The 25,791-nt window shown below is 44.4% G+C and overlaps 1 protein-coding gene across 2 annotated transcripts in view; it reads left to right on the forward strand.

The window, feature by feature from the left end:
• The first annotated feature begins 13,519 nt into the window (after positions 1-13,519).
• The window catches only part of FRY (FRY microtubule binding protein), a 179,370-nt gene continuing 167,098 nt past the window's right edge, over positions 13,520-25,791 (forward strand). For both annotated transcript variants that reach the window (XM_084279472.1, XM_084279471.1), the window contains exon 1: positions 13,520-13,651. In XM_084279472.1, coding sequence (XP_084135598.1) covers positions 13,582-13,651 — 70 coding nt within the window. In that variant the 5' untranslated portion in view covers positions 13,520-13,581. The remainder of the gene's footprint in view (positions 13,652-25,791) is intronic.

A 25,791-nucleotide genomic window follows, 5' to 3' on the forward strand; every position in this document is an offset into this window, starting at 1 on the left:
CTATACAAGGCTGCCCAGGGCCCCATCCAACCTGGCCTTGAACACCTCCAGGGACGGGGCAGCCACCACCTCTCTGGGCAGCCTGTTCCAGCCCCTCACCACTCTCTCTGTAAAAAACTTCCCCCTAATTTCTAATCTAAACCTTCCCTCCTTTAGCTTTAGTCCATTCCCCCTTGTCCTGCCATTATCTGCTCTTTTAAAAAGTCGAATCCCCTCCTGCCTATAAACTCCCTTCAGGTACTGGGAGGCTGCAATGAGGTCCCCCCACAGCCTTCTCTTCTCCAGGCTGAACAAGCCCAGCTCCCCCAGCCTCTCTTTGTAGGGCAGGTGCTCCAGCCCTCTGATCATCCTTGTGACTCCTCTGAACCCTCTCCAACAGTTCCACATCTTTCTTGTATTGGGGCCCCAGCCCTGGACACAGGACTCCAGCTGGGGCCTCCCGAGGGCAGAGCAGAGAGGGACAATCACCTCCCTGTCCCTGCTGGCCACTCCTCTCCTGATGGAGCCCAGGATACCATTGTTCCTCATAATGAGGAACATGAGGGAAAAACAACCACCAGAAACAGAAATGTCCCTGTGAAGTCTCATGGCCTGGGTTTTCCTGACACTACCTCAGTGCAGTCATTTATATAAAGTCGCTGTAAAACAGCCAGAGGTTTGAGTCATGAGGATTTTTGCTGATAGCTGTTTATGTTTGCTTTGGATATACAGAAGTATTTTCAAAAGGATGAAGGACATGGTGATTGACAGCCTAGCTATTAAAGGTATCAAGTGAGCTAAGGAGTGTGTGTTTGTGTGCATGCCCTGTTTATAAACTGCAGTCAGGGAAAGATAAATATTTCCTTTGGTCTACCACCTGGCAAGACTTCTTAGGGTAATCCTGATTTTTGAAGCGTTACTTCTTCCCACCTTGAAACAAAAAAAGAAGGTTTAAACTTGTAGATACTATCCAGCTGAGTCTGCAGGTCTCTGGTCTTACTGGAGATTGTGTTTGTCTGAGATACAAGAACCTGACTCAGGATCTTTCTGTTAGCACTTCTGAGTAAAATGAGAAAAGTTCCTTGTCCTGTAATAAGCCAAGGGTCCAGCTCTCTCTGGCACTTCACTCACAGCAAGTCCTTCCTCTGAAGGATGTGCAGTCTTGAGATGGTATAGAATCACAGAATCATAGGGGTTGGAAGGGACCTGGAGAGATCATGGGGTCCAACCCCCCTGCCAAAGCAGCTCCCCAGCTCATATTGCACAGACAGGCGTCCAGACGGGGCTGGAATCTCTCCAGAGATGGAGACTCCACCACCTCCCTGGGCAGCCTGTCCCAGGGCCCTGGCACCCTCACTGGGGAAAAGTTCTTCCCCATGTTAGTGTGGAACTTCCTGTGCTCCAACTTGCAGCCATTGCCCCTTGTCCTGTCTCCACAGAGCACTGAAAAGGGGCTGCCCATTCCCCCTGCATCCCATACTTCAGATATTTATAAACATTCATAAGGTCCCCCCTTAGTCTTCTCTTCTCCAGGCTGAACAGTCCCAGCTCACTCAGCCTTTCCTCACAGGGGAGATGCTCCAGGCCCTTCCTCATCTTTGTAGCCTCCTCTGGACTCTCTCCAGGAGATCCCTGTCCTTTTTATCCCAGGGAGCCCAGAACTGGACACAATACTGCAGGTGGGGCCTGACCAGGGCAGAGTAGAGGGGGAGGATCACCTCCTGTGACCTGCTGGCCACACTCCTCCTGATGCCCCCCAGGATCCCATTGTCTCTCTCAGCCCCCAGGGCACACTGCTGGCTCATGGCCAACCTGTCATCACCCAGGACCCCCAGGTCCTTCTCCACAGAGCTCTTCTCCAGCAGCTCATCCCCCAGCCTGTCCTGATTCCAGCAGTTATTCCTCCCCAGGTGCCAGACTCTCCACTTGCTTTTGTTGACCCTCATCTGGTTTCTCCCTGCCCAGCTCTCCAGCCTGTCCAGGTCTCTCTGGATGGCAGCGCAGTGTCCTGCGTGTCAGCCACTCCTCCCAGCTTTGTACCATCGGGTACTTGCTGAGGGTGGATGCTGTTCCCTCATCAAGGTTGTCAGTGAAGATATTAAAATGTGTCAGGATGTGTCAGGGAAGTGGGGAAGGTTGATGCAGTGATACCTACAATTTGATATTCCTTCTTCTTTTGAAAAAGTGGTAAATACTATTGTTATCCGAGGTCAGCTGATCCTGATGGCACTCACTTTCCAGTGCAGCTGGGTAATTCCACATAACATTTGCTGGTGTCAGTCAGACTGACCACTGAATGCATAAGACCCCTCTGAGAGAGCTGTGCAGGTGTTTGCATTACAAGGGCACCCATGTGCCAGCTCACACCCAGCTCCTCCCTGGTCTGGCATCCTCTCCCTGATAGCAAGCAGAGCGTGATACCCGATAGGAAGGTGTAAGAGGACAGCAAATGTAGTACAGTCTGATCCCATGTCCATCTCATCTTGATCTGTAGTAGATGGATTGGTTGAAACCAGTCCAATGTGTTTATTCTTATCTTATGAGAAGTAAAAAAATCCACTTGTTTTCTAAGGTTGATGTTGCTAATGCAGCAAAGGGATGCATAGTAGAAGGATACATTTCTATAGGATAATGAAAACGTTGATGTGTGAGTATCCAAATAGGTCAGCCAGAAAGGAAGAAGTGTTAATAATTAAAGACAAAACTAGAGAATGGAAAGGAAAGTTTAAAAAAAGAACATGTAAGCGAGTAGCTTATCACAACAGCATCTTACTAAACGTCAGGGAAAGCTTTTAAAAAGAGCTGCTGTGGCAGAATAGAGAGAATGAAATGTAAATGTATTTGAGATTTCAAGAAACATTAAAGATCACACTGCAACAAGTAGACACATTGAGATAAGAACTGGCTAGGGGCTGGACTGGTATTTGAGAGCAAATTTGAGCTACTGTGCTGAAAATTCCTCCTTCTAATTAGATAATTAATGAACACATCATACCTGTGCAGCATGTTATCTTGTGGAAAATGAGTATTTTGAACATGTCATTCTACAAGGGAGACAAAATCAGGAGAAGTAAAGCATGTTGTGTGGTTTGTGTTTGGGTCAGGGATATCTTCGTTTTGGCATCGGCTCACCACTCCAAGTGGATACAACCCCCTCCTTGTCTGCCTCCCTCTGCTCCCCCTCACATCTCCTGCACCCCTCTGAAGAGGTTGGGAACTTTCCCTTTCCCAAGTCTTCCCACCAGGCTGCCCGTCCCCTGCTCATAGCAGGGGTGGGGGGTGGACTAGGTAATCTCCAGAGGTCCCTTCCAACCCAAACCATTCTGATGCAGTGAATATCCAGTGATGGGCATGCTCCAACCCTTCCCCTTCCTGGCTGCCACTTCTCTGCCCTCCTGCAGAGCTTGCTGTGAGGAGGGTAGAAGAGATACAACTGCAGCACAGGAGGGAATTAGAAAAGGCCCCGATTGCAACCTAATTGTGGCCTAAAGTGTTTGAACATTTGTGCATTCAGTCTGTGCATTGAGTAATCACAGCATAATAGAATGGCATGGGTTGGGAGGGACCCCAAGGATCACAGAGCTCCAACCCCCCTGCCACAGGCAGGGACACCAACCTCCAGCCTGGAGCTACACAAGGGTGCCCAGGAAATGTAATTTCTTAACTTGAAGAAAAGAGAGACAACCCCAACCCCCATATTCCTTCTCTCCTAGGGTCTGTGTAACCTCCTACCAATCTCTTAGGCATAATTGCCTAATGCAAATTGTACTTGGGCTGGATGGGTTCAGTTACTAAATCTTGCCTCTGAAACAAGTACCCAAAATTAGAGGCATCATCAATGTCTGTTTGGAAATTTCCTGCTACAAGGAAGTTCTGGCATGCCACACTGGACTGCCTGGGTTGCTATGTAATCTTGTCTCTGAAATTTTGGGTTTGTAAGCAAACTGAGGAGGAGATAACTGTATTGGATAATGGCAAACAGCTTGTTTAGGGATGGTGCCTGGATACTGAGGTGAAGAGCAGGAAGAATATACTACTCAAGTAATGATGTTCTGCTTGCTGATGCCTGCAGGCTGTTCTTGGAGGACACAGGCTGCATTTTGACTTGTGTAGCTGTATTTCTTACCTCAGTGTTGCCAGAATCTGTGCCGCAGCGGTAGCGGCGCAGGTTTCAGATTGGCACAGTGGATGGTGTATTTTTAGCACGTGTATGGTATGTCTGGGCAAAGGAAACTTGTTCCTGGCTGGCTGGTGCTTCCAGAGAACATTGAGCCAGGGAGAAGCTCAGAGCTGAGCAACAGAGTCATAAGAGGATGTGTGAGCTTGACAGCTCCAAAGCAAAATCAAGGGAAGGATAATGGTACCTTGGTCCTTGAAGGCACAATTCCAACATTAACTAGTTAATCATCTGCAAAATGCATAGTAGGTAGATATTATTTGTTATTTACAGATAAGTCACTAACCCCTTACAACCTATTTAATTACTCTTATGAATTCACTGAACAAGCTGTGAATGGGAGCTGGGGGACACATGAATTTCTCAGGTAGCTATTAAAATATTCAAATTTTATTCTATTTAATAGGCTTCTATTGAAATATTTTCTATAATTTTACCCAAATTGCTGGGTACCTTCTCTCCAGAAATCCAGCCATGTGCTTCATTTCTGAGCTTCCCTCTGAAGTTTACTTCCCTCTGACAGTTTACAATGTAAACACCTATTCCCTATGCATTATTTACTGTTGCACTGCTGCTGCTTGCCTTGCTTTTCATCAGTAGGTGGCAATCTCTTATCGGCCAGTTACAAACACCAGGCAAAACAAAATGGTGCAGAAATTAGCTGAGGACTTCTGTTGCTTTATTTAGCGCTTATCACAGCAAATTGGGTTTGCTTAATGCAATCTCACATTCTGCAATGCTTTCTGTCAGTCTGTACTTTTAATTTGAACGCCAGCAAGATGTTTATTATACCTTGTTAAATCAAGGGGCATTACAGGTACATAGAGTTCAGTTGATTTAGATAACAATTTCAATTTTCATTTTGGCAGAGAGCAGTACTAAAGCACGTGTACAGGCTGTTTTGTTAACGTCTGGCTTTAATTGAGTTGAGTTATGCAAGCTGCAGTAAGAAAAGCAAAAAAACCCCAACCCTATAAATATTTTAATGTAAGGAAAGAAGGGCTTAAACTCAAGAAATGAAAGTTGAAGAAGAGAAACTCACTACATGGAAATATGGTGGGGTTTTTTCTGCCTAAATTTAAAAACATTCCCTTTTTTAATTGCTGGCTTTCACATGGACTTGTGGCATCACAAATAATAGAGACACATAATTTCTTTTTGTTTCCTTTTTGTCTTTCTTGAAGAGCTCAGTGGAGAAGGACCTGGGGGTCCTGGGTGATGACAGGTTGGCCACGAGCCAGCAGTGTGCCCTGGGGGCTGAGAGAGACAATGGGATCCTGGGGGGCATCAGGAGGAGTGTGGCCAGCAGGTCACAGGAGGTAATCCTCCCCCTCTACTCTGCCCTGGTCAGGCCCCACCTGGAGTGTTGTGTCCAGTTCTGGGCTCCCTGGGATAAAAAGGACAGGGATCTCCTGGAGAGAGTCCAGAGAAGGGCCACGAAGATGATTAGGGGCCTGGAGCATCTCCCCTCTGAGGAAAGACTGAGTGAGCTGGGACTGTTCAGCCTTGAGAAGAGAAGACTAAGGGGGGACCTTATTCATGTTTATAAATATCTGAAGTATGGGATGCAGGGGGAATGGGCAGCGCCTTTTCAGTGTCTGTGGAGACAGGACAAGGGGCAATGGCTGCAAGTTGGAGCACAGGAAGTTCCACAGCAACATGGGGAAGAACTTTTCCCCAGTGAGGGTGCCAGAGCCCTGGGACAGGCTGCCCAGGGAGGTGGTGGAGTCTCCATCTCTGGAGAGATTCCAGCCCCGTCTGGACGCCTGTCTGTGCAATATGAGCTGGGGAGCTGCTTTGGCAGGGGGGTTGGACCCAATGATCTCTTGAGATCCCTTCCAACCCCTACAATTCTATGATTCTATGATTCCCAGAACTGAAAGGAGTAGATCAGATACCTAAACATAGGTGTCTAGGTGAAAGCCTCTATCTGCTTCAGTAAACTGTGGATCTTATGTCATATCTACCAGTCTCTGAATAGCTCACATACTTTAGGGTATCTATAGTCACTCTAGACACCTATATTTAGGCACCTGAATGCCATTCAACTACGACCAGTATCCATCTGAAAGCTGGCGCAGACTTTCAAGAGTAGATCATCAAGAGGTTCCACATTGTTTTGTAAAATAAGGGAATATGAAATGATTAATATATCCTAGGATATGATAATAACACAGATCCATCTTGTTTTCATGTGTTAGGTGTGTTCTGTACTGGACTGAAATCAATCTGGGAGTCATTCTTTGTTGGGTTGCTTTATTATGCCCAAAAGGACTAGATCACATCAAACTCACAGAGACCCTGATAAGCAGCCCTTACTTACAGAATCATAGAATCATAGAATGGTCTGGGTTGGAAGGGACCCCAAGGATCACAGAGCTCCAACCCCCCTGCCACAGGCAGGGACACCAACCTCCAGGCCTGGAGCTACACAAGGCTGCCCAGGGCCCCATCCAACCTGGCCTTGAACACCTCCAGGGACGGGGCATCCACCACCTCTCTGGGCAGCCTGTTCCAGCCCCTCACCACTCTCTCTGTAAAAAACTTCCCCCTAAGATCTAATCTAAACCTTCCCTCTTTTAGCTTTAGTCCATTCCCCCTTGTCCTGCCATTATCTGCTCTTTTAAAAAGTCGAATCCCCTCCTGTTTGTATGTTCCCTTCAGGTACTGGAAGGCTGCAATGAGGTCCCCCCACAGCCTTCTCTTCTCCAGGCTGAACAAGCCCAGTACCCCCAGCCTCTCTTCGTAGGGCAGGTGCTCCAGCCCTCTAATCATCCTTGTGGCTCCTCTGAACCCTCTCCAACAGTTCCACATCCTTCTTGTATTGTACTTATTCCTTTGGGGGAAAAATACCAGGCAGCCAATCTTTCATACAAACTTGGACCAGTGGAAGTCCAAGCTGATTCTGTGGGAAACAGAAACACAGGTGTAATTCCACATAGAGCAGCACTATATCTGGCAAAAAGCATTTGACCCAGATTAAGGAGAGAAAGCTATGTGACTTGGTGAAGCCACAGAAAATCAAAAAACAGGTTAAAACTTCCAGCAGGTCAACAAAGTTAATTTTGGCTTTGGGATCTGTGTCCACATTGCTACCTGAAAGCTGTGGGGAGCTGGGCAGGAGCAGGATGGTTGACACCTAGCAAAAGTAGAGGTGACACAATAAGCACAAGCTGGGCAAATAAAAAGTTACAGTTTGCTTAAGTTTTTTTACTAGATAAGGGATGAAGCACTCCTGTCTTATGAGATGATTGTGTAGGAGAAACTGGGTTATACAGGCATCTCATTGCAGACCAAGGAGAGACTTTGTGCTGTTAGCAAGTATTTGTGCACTCATAAATGCAGTCACTGGTTTATTGATGGGGATTCAAACCCTTAGAAATTAAAAATATAGTCACCTGCTACACAAGTTAGAAGACCTTTGGAAAAGACCTTTGAAGATCATCAAGTCCAACCATTCCCATCCTAAGCTAAACCAGATCCCTAAGTACCTCATCTACCCTTTCTCTGAACACATCCAGGGAAGGTGACTCAACCCCCTCCCTGGGCAGCCTGTTCCAGGCCCTGACAACTCTGTCAGGAAAACATTTGTTTCTAATGTCCAATCTGTCCCTGCCCTGGCACAGCTTCATGCCATTGCCCCTTGTCCCATCTCCTGTCCCCTGGCTGAAGAGACCATCGCCCACCTCTCTACAACCTCCCTTCAGGTAGTTGTAGGTGGGGAGAAGGTCTCCCCTCAGCCTCCTCTTCTCCAGGCTGAACAGCCCCAGCTCCCTCAACTGCTCCTCAGAGGATTTGCCCTCCAGCCCCTTCCCCAGCCTGGTTGCCCTTCTCTGCACTCGCTCCAGGACCTCAATGTCCTTCTGATGGTGAGGAGCCCAGAACTGGACACAGCACTCGAGGTGTGGCCTCACCAGTGCCCAGTACAGGGGCACAATTACCTCCCTAGACCTACTGGCCACACTGGTTTTGATACAAGCCAAGATGCCATTGGCCTTCTTGGCCACCTGGGCACACTGCTGGCATCCTGAAGAGTTCAATTTGCAAAACCCAAGCAGGTTCTTTCACAGAAAGCTAAAATGAACCCTGGATGATAGTGTGAGGTCTGTGCTATATTCATATCTCCATGTACTTTTTTAGGGCTTCCTGCAGGCATTGCTGAGAGTCCAGAGGACTAAACTGCCTCTGTGACTGTTATAAATAGTAGTTACTGAAAATGTAAACAAAATGGGTCCCTATGGTACTAAATATTAACAATCTAAATAACATACCTGATTGACAACAGTAGTTATGCTAAGTAATGTGCAGACAGTGAAAAGAAATAGGCTGCTTCAGAAAATAACTGTGCTCTGTACTGGAACTCTTGGGAACTCTTGAGTCATGCTGAAGGCACCTCCCATCGTAGGCATCTAAGCTGGATGCCTCAAGATAGATACTGTGAATACCTACAGTGGAATGTATTTTTGTTCCTCTTTTACTGAGTGAAAGTTTTGGAAACCTATTTTTTACATGTTTTGCAATTAAAACAGCTACTCCTGCAGCATTCTGCTCACAAAAACCACTTCTGACCAAGCTGATGAACAGCTTCTCCCAACCTGGTTTTTCCAAAGTTGAGCTGTGGAAACTCCAGACTTTGTTCAGCCAAAAAAATGTATAAGCCAGGTACCTGAGGCTACATCCAACCTCAGAAAGCAGATGAGAACAGAAGGTGAGCTGTGTGTAAGGAATGTAGAGTTTGAGATACATACAAATGTTTCTAATCCAAACATTGCTTCTATTACCACAGTAATGTTCAGGTGCTTCTCATGGTAGACCTATGATGGTAGACCTTACATTATGGTTCTGTGATTCCTTATGGGGAAAAAAAATTGTTACATTGCCATTAATTTATCATAAACTTCCATGGAGCTATAGCATAAAAGGAGTCCCATCCATCATTGGGATGCTTGCTTACGCTGGCAGAGTTTATATGGTTATCCTGTCTGTCTTTCACAACCCAGAATAGGTAACTAAGAGTATCATAAAGTTGACAAGTTTTAAGGTGGAAGCTGTGTGGCTTCAGAGCTTCTGACTCTTGTCAGCCTCCCTAGAATAAATTCAGAGCACTGGATTAGAGTGCTGCTGTTTCAGTGTGTTACACCAGTTTTAGGGGTGTTTCTAAAATGTGAGCAAAACCATGGTTTGCTTTATTTTAGCAAACTTAGACTGTCACATATTTAAATGAAGTTCAGCATTAAAAAGGTTTTTTTTTTAATATTTTATGATTAATTATAGAAATTAGCAAGATTTTTTTAATTGCTTATACTTCTTATTTTAAAGAAGCTGTTAGAGCAAAAGTTAAATTTGGAGGAATTCATTTTCTGAGTGGTACTTTCTAAAGCAGAACTAGTGACAGAGGAGTATCAACCCTGTTGTAAATTTTACCAACACTGTGTTGCATCGGATGCTGTGCTGCGAGTACCTGTGTTAAAGTAGCAGGGTGGTTCTTCCTCTTGTAGCTCATTAGACTGCTCTGTGGACTGAAAGCAGTTTCTTACTCCGTGCCTCTCCTTAGTGCAATTGTGAGATAAGGAAACATAATGTGGATTCTTTCATATGAGCCCAAAAACCTATCATCTAAGAGTGGTGGCTTTGCTCTTTAATATGCTTTTTCTTAAGACCTCCAGTAAGTTGTTCAACACTTCAGTAGAACAGTGGAAGTACACAATAGGTAAAATGTGTTCTTCAGAAAGAATACTGAAAGGTAGTGAGATTACCCACTAAATAGAATACTCTTCTAAATTAGAATACTAAAAGGTGAGTGAGAATACTAAAAGCAGTGAGATTTTGCATTGTTTATTAATGTTGTGATGCCATGTTCAAAACCAGACGGCTCTCCATGAAATGGAAGTACTTTGGCTCCAAATCAAATGCTCCAAACCCAAATCAGATGCTGAGGATCTGCCACTCCTAGTCAGAAGCTGAATGTACCCGTAGGCTTTTAATGTTGGTCCATGAGGAGTGCAAGCAGGCTTTGGGGGAAACTTTAACATCTCAGCCACAAACTCTGCTTACAGCAGTCAGATCCAGATACTCTTGGATGTGATGGCCCATTTGTTTCTTCACCAGAGAATCACAAAGCCAAGAACAGATTGTGCTGGTTAGATCTGATGAAGACCGAGGACAGGAAGATTATTGGATCGTGTACATGGAGTTTTGTAAAGACAAACTGTGAGAAATAAAAGGAGCTGGTTAGTGACAGTGAAGAAAACAGATATGGGGCATGTTTGACATTTCTTCTATTGAAAGCACAGAAACCAACCTTCAGGAGCATCCCACAGGGTCCCACCAGTCACCCATCTCACCTGGTATTCTTCTCCCAACAACAGCAGTAGAAGACACTGGTTGAGAAAAGTCCACATGAGCACAGCCACTTTCTGCAGCCCATTCCTGTCATACACCCAGCACATGCACTGCTGTATTAAGGATGCTAGAGGGGACTGCTTTCCTGCCTGGTCCTTTTAGCATCCTTTACAGACCTAAACTTCTGTTTATCATCAGCATTTTGAAGCTCTCCACCTCCATGACCTCCAATAACAACAAGTTCCTGAAGCTCACAACTTCCTGAGGAAAGAAACACTTCTTTTGTTGGTTATAAACTAATCTCCCAGTTGTTCCATTAAATGGTCTACCATTCTTACAAAAAAGGACTGCAGATTATTGGAAGAGACTCCATTGCACTGTTAGTGAAGACAGTTGTGGCCTGGAGGCTACAGGGTGTCAATTTTAAAGGGTTCAGTATCCAGAGATACAGTAAGAATAAGATCAGACCAAGTGAATGGTTTGCCTTTATTTTGCCATAAAGGTGGAGCCTTGTAGAGGAACAGAGGTAGGAATAATACAAACAAAACAAAAATAATTAATTATGAGGTGAAAAAAAAACCCTCAAGGATCTTCAAATTCACTTTACAAAAGCCAGATAACTTCCCAGGCATAATGAAGTTGCAGCTCAGGTAATAAATTTTTTGTTGAATGTATCAAAAGAGAGATTCTGCTGTGTAAATAAAAACCATAAAATTTAGGGGAGGAAAACTATGTATATCAACAGAGAGGCTGCTTGACCTCTGCCACACTCAGGGCTGTGAAACAAATTTTGGTGGGAGATTATATTAAGGGTGTGGATTTAATTGAAAAAGGGATAAAATGCAGTACAGGCTTACAAAATACAAGTATTTGCAAATTAACTTTATATTTTTATTTTTAACAAGAGAATTGTGATAAAATTTTAAAATTGGTCATGTTCAGAAAAGCTTTTGATGTAGCACCAGAGGGGGGAATTATTACTTATTACCTTGAACGTAATAATTAATGCAGTATTTAGGAGGATGAAGTCATTAGTTGTTGGTCTTGGGATATGTCATATTTGGTATTAAAATTCAACTTTAATTGTAAAAAAGTTGGAGTGTGCTGGTTGAAACAGGACAGTACAATGAGGAGTGGGAAGGGATGGGGGGGAGGGTGTCTCAGAAGATAGATTGGGGGCCCAGAGTGGCAGTAATAAGATGACATTTAACAGTATAGGAAGGAAGAGCTGATCAGATCTCTTTGATAGCTGGTAGAGATCAAACTGAACATTTTTAGTGGTCCATGTTTACAAAAAGAGCGTAAACTGGTTTTGAGTAAACTTCATTTAGGAACTGAGAGAAGGTTTACAAAATTGAGTTTCCACAACAACCTTCCATTAGTGAGGACACAAACCCCTTATCTCTAGATGAGGTATGTTTACAGAAGACATTTAGCATATTTTTAGTGAGAACCACAGGAGTTTGGTCTCAATGACCCTTGTGTTGCTCAGTTTCCAGTGCAAACATCAAATATTCTGCATACTGAACCTAAAAATAATGTGCAAATATAATTTGCTGATAAAGTTTTTAGAAGAATCAGCAGCAGACAAGCTCTGTTTTGGCTCAGACACTATAATTATGAGATGCTGCAGGAAATCTATTCCACTAAGTGAGAAAAGAAGCACTGTTTTTCCCAGGGAATAACATCTGGAAGGATGACACCAAGGATACATGAAAAAAAAAATATTTTGGAAACTGATTCTTCTTGATTTTTTTTTTCTTCATTACCATTAAAATATGCATAGCAATGCACTGTGATTATCTGAAATAAAAACCTTAGGACTATGGAAACGTAGCTAGCAATTAAGCATTTTGTAGGAAATAGAGATTAAGCAGCAGTGAATTGCTTCTGCATCATTTTCTTCTGTGAATTCGGTTCATTTTAAATATATATATATATATATTCAAGGCTAAAATGCCATCAAGCTGAGACTTTTCTGTGGCTCTTCTGGAGGTGAACACCAAGCAGTGAGCGCTCTGCTTTATTTACCTTTACGAATTCAGAAAGAATTCAGCAAGAAACCTTTGCTGTCTCTCATCTTTGGGCGGGGAGGGGTGTGTGGGGGGGGAAGGTGGGTTGGTTAGAGGGGGAGTCCAGAAGAACAAAACGCCAACATGTTTTTCTGCAGCAGTGAAAGCGAAGCAGAGGAGCAGCCAGCCTGACAGAAAGCCACGGTTTTCCCGCTCCAGAAGCGCTTCTCTTGTGCAACTGGGCTGAGAGCTTTTTCTTTCCTTTTCTTTCCTTTTTTTTTCCATAAATCCCAACGTCACTGCACTCAGATCTTACGGGTGCAGCTCAGCTTTACCGCAGCATGATGCAGTTGTGCACAGTTCAGCCTCTTCTCCTTGGGAAACAGGCGGAAGGCGAGCAGCTGACCAGAGCGCGCAGCAGAGGATACCCCTGAGAGAGTGGCATTTTCCCGGGCTTTTTCCCCCCCCTCAGAGCTAAACAGTGTGAAATTCCCTCTGCTGCAGAAGAGGAGGTTTGGCTGAGGCTTGGAGTTGAGGCTGGGTTGGCAAGAGGAGGTGCATACACGCTCTGGCTGTCAGCTGCTGATGGGAAGGAAAGCTTCAGGCAGGCGGGCTGCGCGTTGTTAAAACCACAGCTCAAAGACACCCTTTCGGGAGGATACTCCGACTGTGCTTATGGAACAAGTGCTGTGGCACTGCACATGCCTTAACCGACCGGGAGGAATTTGCCCTGTTCTGGACCGGAATAAATGAAAACACATACTGAGGGGGTGAGGGAATAAAAACGCTCCGCGGATAGAATTAAGCGCCAGCCCCGGAGGAAGAGCAAAGGACAGAGATCTCATGGTGTGTTTTTGTTATTCTTGTTGAAAGCCTTTTTTTTTCCTCCTTCTTCTTTTTTAAAACGAATGAGCTTACCTACCATGAACGGAAGAAGTGGATCCGTGGAGACTTCATTTCCTCCTCTGACCCCTCGTTTACATCACTAACTGGTGACAGTCACATCTACATACATAGTACCTGACACTTCAACTGCTCAGAATCATAGAAGCCTCTTTGTATGCAGCAGACATGGCTAGCCAGCAGGATTCAGGCTTCTTTGAAATCAGTATCAAATATTTACTGAAATCCTGGAGCAATAGTGAGTAACAGAAGAGTAATCTTTTCGTATTACGCGTTGCTTGGTGAATGGCTCGGATAACCTTAAGGAGAAAACCTTGTGTTGCTGGATGTCTGTGTTATATAAGCCGACTCATTTTTGCTTTTGTCAGCTCTAAAAATCAGAATGTCAGGGGGTTTTAAGTAGGTTTCATTAACTGCAAAGGCTGTAATGAGATTATACTAGATTTTGCTTGATTGAATCCTGAAGTTAGGCTGCTTTCTGGCTCGCTCTCTCTCTCAGTGCATTGCAGGGAGTGCATTCCAAACAGCATTTCCTGCCTGCATGTTTGTTTGGTTTCTTCAGGCTTTTTCTAAATATTTTGGAAAATGCTTTTTAATCACAAGGGTGTGGCGTTGCTCAGAAGTTGGGGGTTTATTAATGGTGCACCGAGGACAAAAATACAATGATTATACTTCAGGTCTGAAAGGCATTTGTTTAATGTGATGAAAAGCAAAACATCAGTTTTGCTTATAGCTGCACTTCCCACCCTCTCTGCTTCATTTGAGAATCTTATGCAATATTTCCATCCAGAAAGAATCCATCTGTTTATCTAATCCAGGCTGGGTTTTGCAGAATGTAAACAAATGGCATTTTAGTCTTCCTTGGTCTCTCAGTATCGCTGTTCCTGATTTCCAGTGCTGTTTCAATCAATCACTCTTTGGATTTTAGCAGTATTATGTAATAATTGATTTCTTAATAAAATTTAGTGCTTGCAAATGCATTCAGATTAGGTAAAGCCGTGGGAGAACTCTGGCAGAAATTTACAGGAGCAGCATATTCCTTTTCTATAGAAGCTTCTATTAACAGTGCTAGGTCTCCATAATTAACTGTTTTTAAAAGATAGAGCGTAATGTCTCTGGAAAAATCCAACTTGGCTACATATGCAGTAAGGTTCTGATCATCCCACTGTCTTTAATTTATTAACTTCTTTATAAAAGACTAGTATTTTAAAATTCTGTGGTAAAAAAAAAATTGCAAAATCTGGGTGATGCAAGGCAGATATCTGAATGCCTGCAAAGAAATAAAAATAACACTGTGCTAGATGTGCGACAGGCAAGGCTCCTCTTCATTAAATGATATCCATAGAAACTGTATTTTTCCAGGTCATTTGTAACCTCAGTAACACTGTGCTGCTTGTTTGAATCTGTTTTTCTACCACAAGTGTGAAGCCACAGGGGAATAATACTATTACCTAAACAGCATCACTTATCTGCCCTCCTCCTAAAATATTTAGTGCACATTCATTCAAATAGTGGATCTCACAAGGACTGGAAGAGAATTTTATAATTTAGTTTCTTTTTTGGACTAATGTTAATCAAATACTGAGGATTTCAGTGGGTGTTGTGACACCACATATTTTACAATGGGCTAGTCACAGTTTATGACAGAAGAAAAACAAGTCACTTCATGGTGCAGAAATCAAATCAGTTCTGGCGTTATCTCTGTAATAGGCTACTGTAACTTTAAGTAAAACTACCACTTATGAGTACAGCAGTTGCTGTATTATGAATTAAATGTATCTTTTGACTATATTTTTCTTCTATATTTCTATATTGAAAGTATTTTAAATCAGCAAAGACATTTCTAGCCTGAAATGAGAAGTCCTCAGTGAAATTCTGGTTTAAAGAAATGGAAACAGTAGATGAAGAATTGGTATTTCTAATGTTCTTTTGGCTGACGAACACGCCTTCAACTGCATTTGAATAAACAGTAAGAGGGAACACAGCGAATTAATCCATGTTCACTTGTTATTTTTCTTTCCCCAGTCTGGAAGGCTGTGTTCATCAATCCCTATCTACCCTTCTAGCTGAAAAACAAACAATTTGATAAGAAGACAGTAGGGAGTTCAAAAGACCTAGGGCTTTCTTCAGCTCTGCTATGTGATGGGTGGAGCAGAGGAAAACACTTTCCTTGCTTGAGAAACTGCTGGGAAGCCTGCACATGCATGCACAGGGACGTGTTTTTCAGAGAGTAGGTGCTGTGTCTGCATACCCAAGAGCAGAAGGGAGCTATAAATTACGTCGTGGCTTTTACCTAGTAGAAAGAGGTGTAACGTACAGTTTGAAAAGACAAACAAGTTTGGGTCCTGCAGTGTGTATTTTGCTGAAATGGTATTAGTGTAGAGGGGCTGCCCATGGATGTTTCTGTAAATTGGCACTGTGAAACAGTAGCTGTAAGTAACATTTATCCTTCCAGGGCTTTAGAGTTGCACCAAGCCCATTGGTTTGTTTTTTGGCTTACACAGAGCATGAACGTTTTCTAATCGCTTGCCAACCCCACCCCCTGCCCATACCATCCCAGGAAACTTGCCCAGCTATTCTACCTGGGGTGACAATTTTCTCTCATTTTGCTATCTAAGGTCTTTTAACACACTCACATTCTTGACGTGCCGGGCAGGCTTTCAGTTCAGTGTCACACGGCACTTGCAGAGGTGTTCCTCTGGCATGCTGCTTGGATTTTCATGTTCATCAGCCAGCTAAAGAGGCAGCTGATTTATGGGAACTGGAGTCAGTTCATTTTAGGTACCTGTTCACTGTTGTAATCAGAATGGTGCAGTCGGCGGTGTGTTCTCAGTGAGGACACACTCCTGTTTCTGGGGGATAAAAAAGCCGAGTCACAGTCTGGCCTTGGAATCATAGACTGGCATGGGTTGGAAGGGACCCCAAGGATCATAGAGCTCCATCCCCCTTCCACAGGCAGGGACACCAACCTCCAGGCCTGGAGCTACACAAGGCTGCCCAGGGACCCATCCAACCTGGCCTTGAACACCTCCAGGCACGGGGAATCCACCACCTCTCTGGGCAGCCTGTTCCAGCCCCTCACCACTCTCTCTGGAAAAAACTTCCCCCTAAGATCTCATCTAAACCTTCCTTCCTTTAGTTTTAGTCCATTCCCCCTTGTCCTGCCAGTGTCTACCCTTTGAAAAAGTTGATTCCCCTCCTGTTTGTGTGTTCCCTTCAGGTACTGGAAGGCTGCAATGAGGTCCCCCCACAGCCTTCTCTTCTCCAGGCTGAACAAGCCCAGCTCCCCCAGCCTCTCTTCGTAGGGGAGCTGCTCCAGCCCTCTAATCATCTTTGTGGCTCCTCTGAACCCTCTCCAATAGTTCCACATCTTTCTTGTATTGGGACCCCAGATCTGGACACAGGACTCCAGCTGGGGCCTCCTGAGGGCAGAGCAGAGAGGGACAATCCCCTCCCTGTCCCTGCTGCCACCCCTCTGCTGATGGAGCCCAGGATCCCATTGGCCTTGCGAGCTGCAAGAGCCACTGCTGGCTCATGTGAAGTTTCTCATCCACCAGAATCCCCAGGTCCTTCTCAGCAGGGCTGCTCTCCAGGAGCTCTTCTCCCAGTCTGTATCTGTGTCTGGGATTCTTCCAGCCCAAGTGCAACACCGGACACTTGGCAGTGTTGAACCTCATTAGGTTCACCTGGACTCAGCAAATCATCCCACCAAACTGAGAGATCTAAAATTGCTCCTTTGTGTAGCTCTCCAAGCAAGACTTTTTCACTGCACATGTCAGTGAGATACTGTGCATGTCATGCAGTTATGGAAAATAGACCTTAGTATGTTGGAGATGGGATCTAAATTGGGATTATCTGTTTGGGAAAGAAGAATATTCTTAGAGTTGATACTGTTTGAATGAGTGGGATGATGGCTGGATTTATTCTGAATTCCAAATGCATTTTTCAAATTCATCGTTGCAAAAAAATCTGAATAGAAATTTTAAAATCAGGCTCCAAGAAGCTGGAGTATCATCATAGAAAGTGCAGGAAATTCTCTAACAAATTCTGGGTTTTGTGGTTTCTACATCAGATTGGCAATCGAGCTTATTGGAGGAATGGTTTCTGTATGAGAACCCAACATGCACAGGTGTAGATGGCTCACTCAGGATCTCACAGGTCACCTCTTGTGTGGTCTGGTGGAAAGCTTGTTTCATTGTCTCCCAGTTGCTGAGGATAGATTTTAAGGTGTCTTCTTGTGTGAAGAGATGAGAGGGCACATTTTGCGTAGGGGACGTTTTCATTTCATTTCCCACTTCTCACAGAATGGAGTTATTTCAAGGCCTTATTTTCAGGATTGCAGCGTTGGATTATGTACCTTTGAGTGGCAAGATTTCTGTGTGTGTGTGTATGTGTGTTCAGTTCAGGCTCAGAATAAGGCCTTTTCCAGTAGTAGCACTTCAGGTCTCTTTCTCATGGCTCATAATTCCCTGTATTCTTCCACAGTAGCTACCATCCACATCCTTGTATCATCCTCTTCACCTTTGTGCTGTACAAAGCCCATTCCTCAGTCCTCCTACGACATGCCCTGTGCTCCTGCCCGCCCAGTCCCTGTAGTACTCGCTGGTGTAAGCCACTCGCTGTTTTCTAGTGGTGGTAGCATCAGAGACAGCTTAATCCTGGGGGCACAGAGGCATCCACATCAGTTACTGCTCACGTGGCTAAAACACCACAGCATCCCAGAATAGTCCCAGGGAGGACCTCTGGTTCCACCACAGCTTGCATGTCACGTACGGAGCGGAATGCAGTGCCAGCATCCAAAGGAGTTATGTGGTCAGAAGAGTATCAGGCATAAGAGAATCTTCTCCATGGCCAGTGTGAAGGAAGCCTGAGGGGTTGTTGGCTTCTTGAGAGCAGCCCTGCTGAGAAGGACTTGGGGATTGTGGTGGATGAGAAGCTTGACATGAGCCAGCAGTGGCTCTTGCAGCTCGCAAGGCCAATGGGATCCTGGGCTCCATCAGCAGAGGGGTGGCAGCAGGGACAGGGAGGGGATTGTCCCTCTCTGCTCTGCCCTCGGGAGGCCCCATCTGGAGTCCTGTGTCCAGAGCTGGGCCCCTAATACAAGAAAGATGTGGAACTGTTGGAGAGGGTTCAGAGGAGCCACAAAGATGATGAGAGGGCTGGAGCAGCTCCCCTACAAAGAGAGGCTGGGGGAGCTGGGCTTGTTCAGCCTGGAGAAGAGAAGGCTGTGGGGGGACCTCATTGCAGCCTTCCAGTCCCTGAAGGGAACATACAAACAGGAGGGGAATCAACTTTTTCAAAGGGTAGACACTGGCAGGACAAGGGGGAATGGATTAAAACTAAAGGAAGGAAGGTTTAGATGAGATCTTAGGGGGAAGTTTTTACAGAGATAGTGGTGAGGGGCTGGAACAGGCTGCCCAGAGAGGTGGTGGATGCCCCGTCCCTGGGGGTGTTCAAGGCCAGGTTGGATGGGGCCCTGGGCAGCCTTGTGTAGCTCCAGGCTGGAGGTTGGTGTCCCTGCCTGTGGAAGGGGGGTTGGAGCTCTGTGACCCTTGGGGTCCCTTCCAACCCATGCCATTCTATGATTCTATGATGTAGTCCTTCATTAAATGAATAAAATATCAATAAAAATCAACCTTGTAACAGAGAATATACATGAGGTAGTGTCCATGAGCAAGAGGAAGGGAAGGCTGTGGGCAGTTTCTTGGTAAAAGTCTGCATTATGTGTAAGTTCTGTGGTGCACAGTTTTGATGTGCTAACAAGGTTTTATTGGGCAGGAAGATGATAAACAACCGTTTTTTGGGGGGTCACTTATCTGCAGGCAAACAGAGACGTGTTTTAAGCTGAATGTGCTAAGCACACTGTGCTGTCAGTGATTGTAGGAAGACAGCAGGGAAGGACAGGGGCTCCTTCATGTTTCTCAGTGCCCACTTAAACACATTCACTGGATAAGAAGAAGAATCCACCCTTCCCTGCCATCTGTCCTGCTCTCTCATTCCTACTCTAGCAGATCCCAAGTGAGTTGATTCAAGAAGTGATGTGCTGCACGTGACTCTCCCTGCAGGGAAGGGGTCAGCTCTCTCTCATCACCCACCCCTCAGGGAGTGGGTGACCTGCAGCTGGGGAGGGGGCTGTGGTAAGTCAGAGAGCAGGCTGGGACTGATGGACAAACTGCAGCCTGGGCTGGGACCATGCTTGGACTTCATCCTCTTGCTTGCCACTAAGGTCTCACCCTAATACACCTGCAGAAATCTGGCCACTTTCCACAGCCTTGCCTTTAGGGAGCCCTGAGGAGGAAGGTTAGCATCTGCTCAGGCCTTGGCATGTGACTCTGCCTTGGAGAAAGGATGATGTTAATTCAAGCTGTCCTGCTACAGAAAGGGAATTGATTGTTCTAGGCATTGAGCTTGAAATTAGGGTGCTTAGTATATTCTTCAGCTTTGAAGAGTCTGTGACTGGCAGCAGCAAAGTGATTTGCTTAAGAGTGGTGACTCTTATCTCCCAGACAACCTTTATGTTTGTCTGCAGATCTGATCCTCTTCTACACAGAGCTGGAGGGAAAGATATTACACTGGAGTATTTGGGCTGTTCAGGATGGTACCTGTGTTATAATTTGTGTTATGACATGGGCCTTCTTAGAAGGGAAATTGGAAGTTTTATGACTTTAGAAACCTGAGAGCTCTTAAAAGAGTATTTCTGTTTATTTTGGTGTTTGCTACTCTCTGTAGGACCTTCCAGGATTGTTTCTACCATACCAGGAAGGAAGAAGGCATGACCAAATCCAGAAACCTCTATTGTAGAATTTAGGGTTTTTATAGAATGAGTTTGCTTGCCATTAAGAAGTTTGAAATATAGTCTTAAACATCTACAAATAGTTGTGATGGTAGTCTTCATGCATAATTTTTTGTGGCAAAACTTCTGTCTTTATCTCAGAATATAAAATAGCCTGGAAAATAGGAAGAAAGGAGGCATAGGGGGTTATTGGTACAGGTTCCTTAAAGGTTCTAATAATTTTTCTTGTGGTAAACCCAAAACTGTAGTATCAGTATTGATTTTGAGTAATTAATTTGTGATATCTGATGTTGCAGTACTTATTGCCTTGTCAAATTACCAGCAGTTTAGCTACCCATGTAGCTAGCCACTATTAAGAAAGATCAGGGAAAGAACTAATAGTTCTTGTGTTTTCCTCTGTGCATATAAAATACCACTGAAGAAGCAGTAAGTTTTTATATATATTTATATATTTTACATATATATATATAAAGAATATGTATAAGCATAAGGGAAATGATAATACACAGGTTACCCACCATGTATAAAGCACACAAAAGTGTCCAAAAATGCTACTTGCATTCTTTTTGTATGTATTTCAGTCACTTTTGGTGTACTTACTAATAGTTCAAACTCTCATTTGTATGTTGACTTCTTAGACAGTAGGAATCAGTTTCTGTACTTCCAGAATTCCAGTTCCACGGGCTTCTCCAGCTTTTTTCTCTGTATCCATTGCTGAGTTTCTAAGTGCTGGGCAAGTGTTCAGACACTGGGTTCCTGTGGGTGCTGAACCCAGGATGGGCACGTGTGGCATTGCAGTAGCTGTGCCCAGGACGGGTGGTCCCACCCCAGCCTTATGTCCCTGACCCCATGCTCCCACCCCTTCTCTCCTACCCTAGCTCCCCGTACAGTTAGTATCCTGATGGGTACACTTTCTAAAATAGTGTAGGTGCTTGGGTCAGCCAGTGTAAGGAGGGTGAGTGGGATACATGGCTAAGAGGAGGAGGTGTCAGATTTGGCTGATTCCTGCTATTAGACTGGTGGAGCTGTACAGTAAATCTTATTTACTGTCTTAATAGTGACTCCTGTACCTGGACTTGCTTTTGAATATCAGAGCTGCTTTCTCCAGGCCAGTCTGGCTTTTGCACTTGTCTCTTTGCTTCAGAGCATCAGCAGTGATGCTTCTGTCATAAATTTGGGCTGCAGGATAATTTCACAGAGGTAGGTAGCTGAATTACTTGTGAGTTGGTGATTCTTCATTCACTGCAGTTACCTAAAATAGATTTGGATCAATTGTCCATAGAAAGGAAATCCCTTCTCCTTTAACATACTTTCTTCTGAATCATCCAATTCTTTGTCTGTTGCTTCAGCTAAAAGGCATACTGAACAGTTTTGAACTTCAGAGCAGCTCTTTCAGCACATTTTGTAAGTTCTATGTACTGTTTATATTTCTTAAGAATGTAAATGAAAAGGTATTCAACAGCATGACCAAGTGGGGCAAGACATCTGCCAACCAGCTCATCAACCTGGGAAGAGCTTTAAACTAGGAATGACAGGGAGATTATGACCCACATAGTTGCATTAGGTAGCAGTGAACTGGGGGGAAAAGGCAAAGGGAACAAAAGACACCTCAGGATCTGTCAAAGCAGAGGAAGAGTCCCCCACCTGAGGTACTGAGCGCTGCCTTTGCCTCAGTCTTCACCAGCAAGGTCCCTCCAGCCTCTGTCAGCCAGGGGCTGGAGCAGCCCTTCATGTGGAGCTTCTGGTAAGGGGGAAAGGTAGGACTTGTGCAAGTTTGGAGCTCTGGAGCACAGATTCTCCTCCTCTCAGGAACCACCGAGAAACAGGTTAATTCCATATATATTTATTATCCTTTATGTGTTCCAAATTACAGTCACATTCAGAGCAGAGAATAGCCCAGGGTTTCTGTTCCTTGTCCACAGCACAGCTTGCTAAAGCAAGTGGCTGAAGGAAAAAGCATCTGAGAAACACTGGCTTCCTCCTACTCTGCTCTCAGTCGAGTAGCAGTGATTTCACTGGGATGTCCAGTGCTGCTCACTCCCTCCTCTGCATGAAACACAGACACCACCAATACAGAGAGACCACCAGGAGCCTGGATGGTTGTGCACAAATACCAGGGTCACTGATGCATCTGGTATTCTGGAGCTGCTGGAGAGATTCAGCTCTGTCACATTCCAGAAGGGAGATCCTGGGGTGCTTTTCAGGCCACAGATTTGAAGAGAAATCTGAGTGGTGTTTTGTAAATACTATGGGATCACTGTAGTGACACATACCACATGTCTCCAGGGGAATGTGTTGCTGATAAAGAGCTTAATTAGGTGGTTGGAGCCTTAACAGCAAAGTTTCACACACAAAAACCCAAGACCTTTCTGGGACAGATGCAGTCTTCATCCTGAATCCTTTCTGTGCTCTCAGAAGTTTGCTGGCATCCAGTGTAGCACTAACACAAGTGCAGAGGCTGATGTGGGTTCTTTTTCAGTGAGGTGTTGAGAAATCATTTGTGTGCAGTCAAAATGTGAAGCTGTTAGATGGATTGGCATCAAACAAGGACTCATGAAAAGAATGTAACAGATCTTGATCATTACTGTTCTTGTTTCGTTTCCAATTGTGAAGTTATGGGTAGTTTTATTTTGAAAGGTTTGACTTTGAAGGATTCATTATGTTCTTAAGTAGCCAGTAGTACCTGGCTCAGCACAGAAGTCTGCCAAAGATACTGTTTTGCAGGGATTTTCCTATAATTATGTGATCATTATACTAACATTTTTCCCTAATCTCTACTTCTCTAGCTCTTCTCTGTCTCTGTTACTTTGAAGAGTCTCAACTGGCATGTGGAGTAAATGAAATTTTGAAGGCTGTCCATTTATCAATTTGTTTGTTTTGATACTGAGTCCCTTGAACAACTTCTGTTGAACAAAATATGCACAATTAACTTTCTTACTGCCTTTCTGATCGTTATTTATGAATGTCTTTAAATGCCTGGATCAATTTCCCTTTGTAGTCAGAGAGTTACCCATATAGAGTTCCAGCCAGAGATCTTCCTTAAGAAGTTTGTAGAGTATGTTTCTGCATATGCACACAGTAATGCCCTGTATATTTTCAGAATCAGGTTTATTCTGTGTGTATTACAGAGATATCCCACATTAAAAGTCAGTCAAAACCTGACATCAGGTTTTGCAGCTTATTTCCTTGTAACCAGAGTTATTTTTAGTCTACTTTCCAAAGGAAGCAAAACTTACCCAGTCTGCCTGCCCTTTTTGAAAATACTGACCGAATTCAGAGCATTTCAGAGAAGGGCAGAGTTCTTACAGATACCCACGTGTCACCAGGATTTGTAAAGTTAGGTAGTGGAGAGGGAAGCCCACCTGATGAAAAAAGGCAGCATCTTCCCAGCTGGTGAAGGGGCTGGAGGGCAAATCCTCTGAGGAGCAGCTGAGGGAGCTGGGGCTGTTTAGCCTGGAGAAGAGGAGGCTGAGGGGAGACCTTCTCCCCACCTACAACTACCTGAAGGGAGGTTGTAGAGAGGTGGGCAATGGACTCTTCACCCGAGTAACAGGAGATAGGACCCTGGAACAGGCTGCCCAGGGAGGGGGTTGAGTCACCTTCCCTGGATGTGTTCAAGAAAAGGGTAGCTGAGGTACTTAGGGATCTGGTTTAGCTTAGGATGGGAATGGTTGGACTTGATGATCTTCAGAGGTCTCTTCCAACCTTGTGATTCTGTAATTCCCATCATCTTAGACATGAAAAACTCTTTGCTGTGACAGCCTTTGTGAATGGCCCAGCTCTGAGGCAAGCCTCAATCCCCCCTTGGAGAGGCCTGCACACAAAGCTCATGGTGTTGCTTATTTTAAAATCCATTCACAAGGTGCAAATCAACATAGATCAGAGTTCTGATGCAGGGGGAGCACCACAAGAACCCTGCCTGCAGTAGGGGTATACATGTGCTGTTCACACGCTGCTTCCCAACTGGAAGCCTTACAGACTTGAATTCTTTCAGCATTATTACATGAATATGAAAGGTGGAAGTATTATTATTCCTTTATTGCTCTTACTGGGCAAAATGGAACAGGGAAATTAATGGAGAAACACAAGATTGCACATGAAGCCTGTGTTAGAGCTCGAAATAACCCCCTGTCTTCTATTCCTTTACTGGAAGAATCTTCCTTCACGTTCTTCGTAGCCAAATGACACATTGTGAATGATGACTCAACTAGTTATTATTTGTAAATGAGACTTTTAATTGGTGGTAAGTAGTAATTTTAAAATGGAAATGTCCTTGGATTACTTTAAATTCCACGGGGTGCATGTTTGTTGCTACTGATGCCTTAACCGAGGAGAACATTACTGAGCTATAATCCTTTTACCTTGAAGGCAGATGTTTGAAATGAATAACCTCACCACACCGTTTATCTGTGTGCCATCTGAACCAAAGGCAGGTGGTTATTTTGATTCTTGTTCAGGAGAATGGGGCAGAGCAATGTATGTATTCTTTTCTGGGACATGTGCTTGATCAGGAGCAAGAACTCTCTGGGAATCAAAAGCTGGGAAGTATGGCTTTTGAAATACAAAAGTCATTGAGGTTTGTGGTAAATTAAGTAAAGTCTCAGCTTGTCTGTAGTGAGTGTTTAATATATAAGTTATAAAAGAGAAAATAGAAGTATTTTCGAAGGGAAAGTGAATTTAAAATGTTGATTGTTTTTACTCAGTTACCTGTCACATATTCAAGCAGGGCCAGGGCAGGTCACAGTGGCTCTTAGAGGGAGCTGCAGACTTCTGTGGCAAGTGAAATTGCTGGAATGATTGGAGTTGTTATTTCAATTCACTTTCAAAACTAAATTGTTAATATAGACAGATTCCAATTTAATAAAAAGATACCAAAAAAAAAGATAATATTTGTTAAAGGTTATGTATGTCTATTGCTGTTTTACATTTAACCCATCTTTTCTGTTACCAATAATTATTCCTGAGCCCACAGTTCAGGCTAAAGCACTTGTAAGCTTAATGTCCCTGAAGGTGAATTGTGGAGTTTTCTGCAGAAGTGGTTCTGCCCTCCCTAAGAATGAGAAACTGCAAAAACACTGTTGTTTGTTCATGATCAAAATTCTCTTGAAGAGGATCTTGGGGATGGGTGGGGGATAGACATCTTGCAGCCAACTGGCCCTTACAGTGACTGCACAAAGTGTGGGTGGAGGCAAAGGCAAATTTGGATTAAAAGCCCAAGAAGGAAAGCCAGTGGGAATGTAAGGAGAAGAGACAGGGAAGTCATTGTGTGTAATCAGAAATAGGGGGGTTCATAGAAGCACAGAATCTCCTGAGTTGGAAGGGACCCATAAGGATCATCGAGTCCAACTCCTGGCTCCACACAAGGCCAGACAAGTCAGAGCATGGGACTGAGGGCATTGTCCAGATGCTTCTTGAACTCAGTCAAGCTCAGTGCTGTGACCACTTCACTGGAACTGATGCTTCCTAGAAGACTGTCGGAGTAGAAATGAAGAGTGGCTTGTAGGAGGGAGGTCCAAGGGGAGACTGGAAAGGGGTGGATGAAGAGGTAAGGATGGGAGGAGGGGTGGAACAGGGGTGAGTGGGCT

The sequence above is a fragment of the Gallinula chloropus genome (assembly GCF_964237585.1).
Source record: "Gallinula chloropus genome assembly, chromosome: 1".
Lineage (NCBI taxonomy): Eukaryota > Metazoa > Chordata > Aves > Gruiformes > Rallidae > Gallinula > Gallinula chloropus.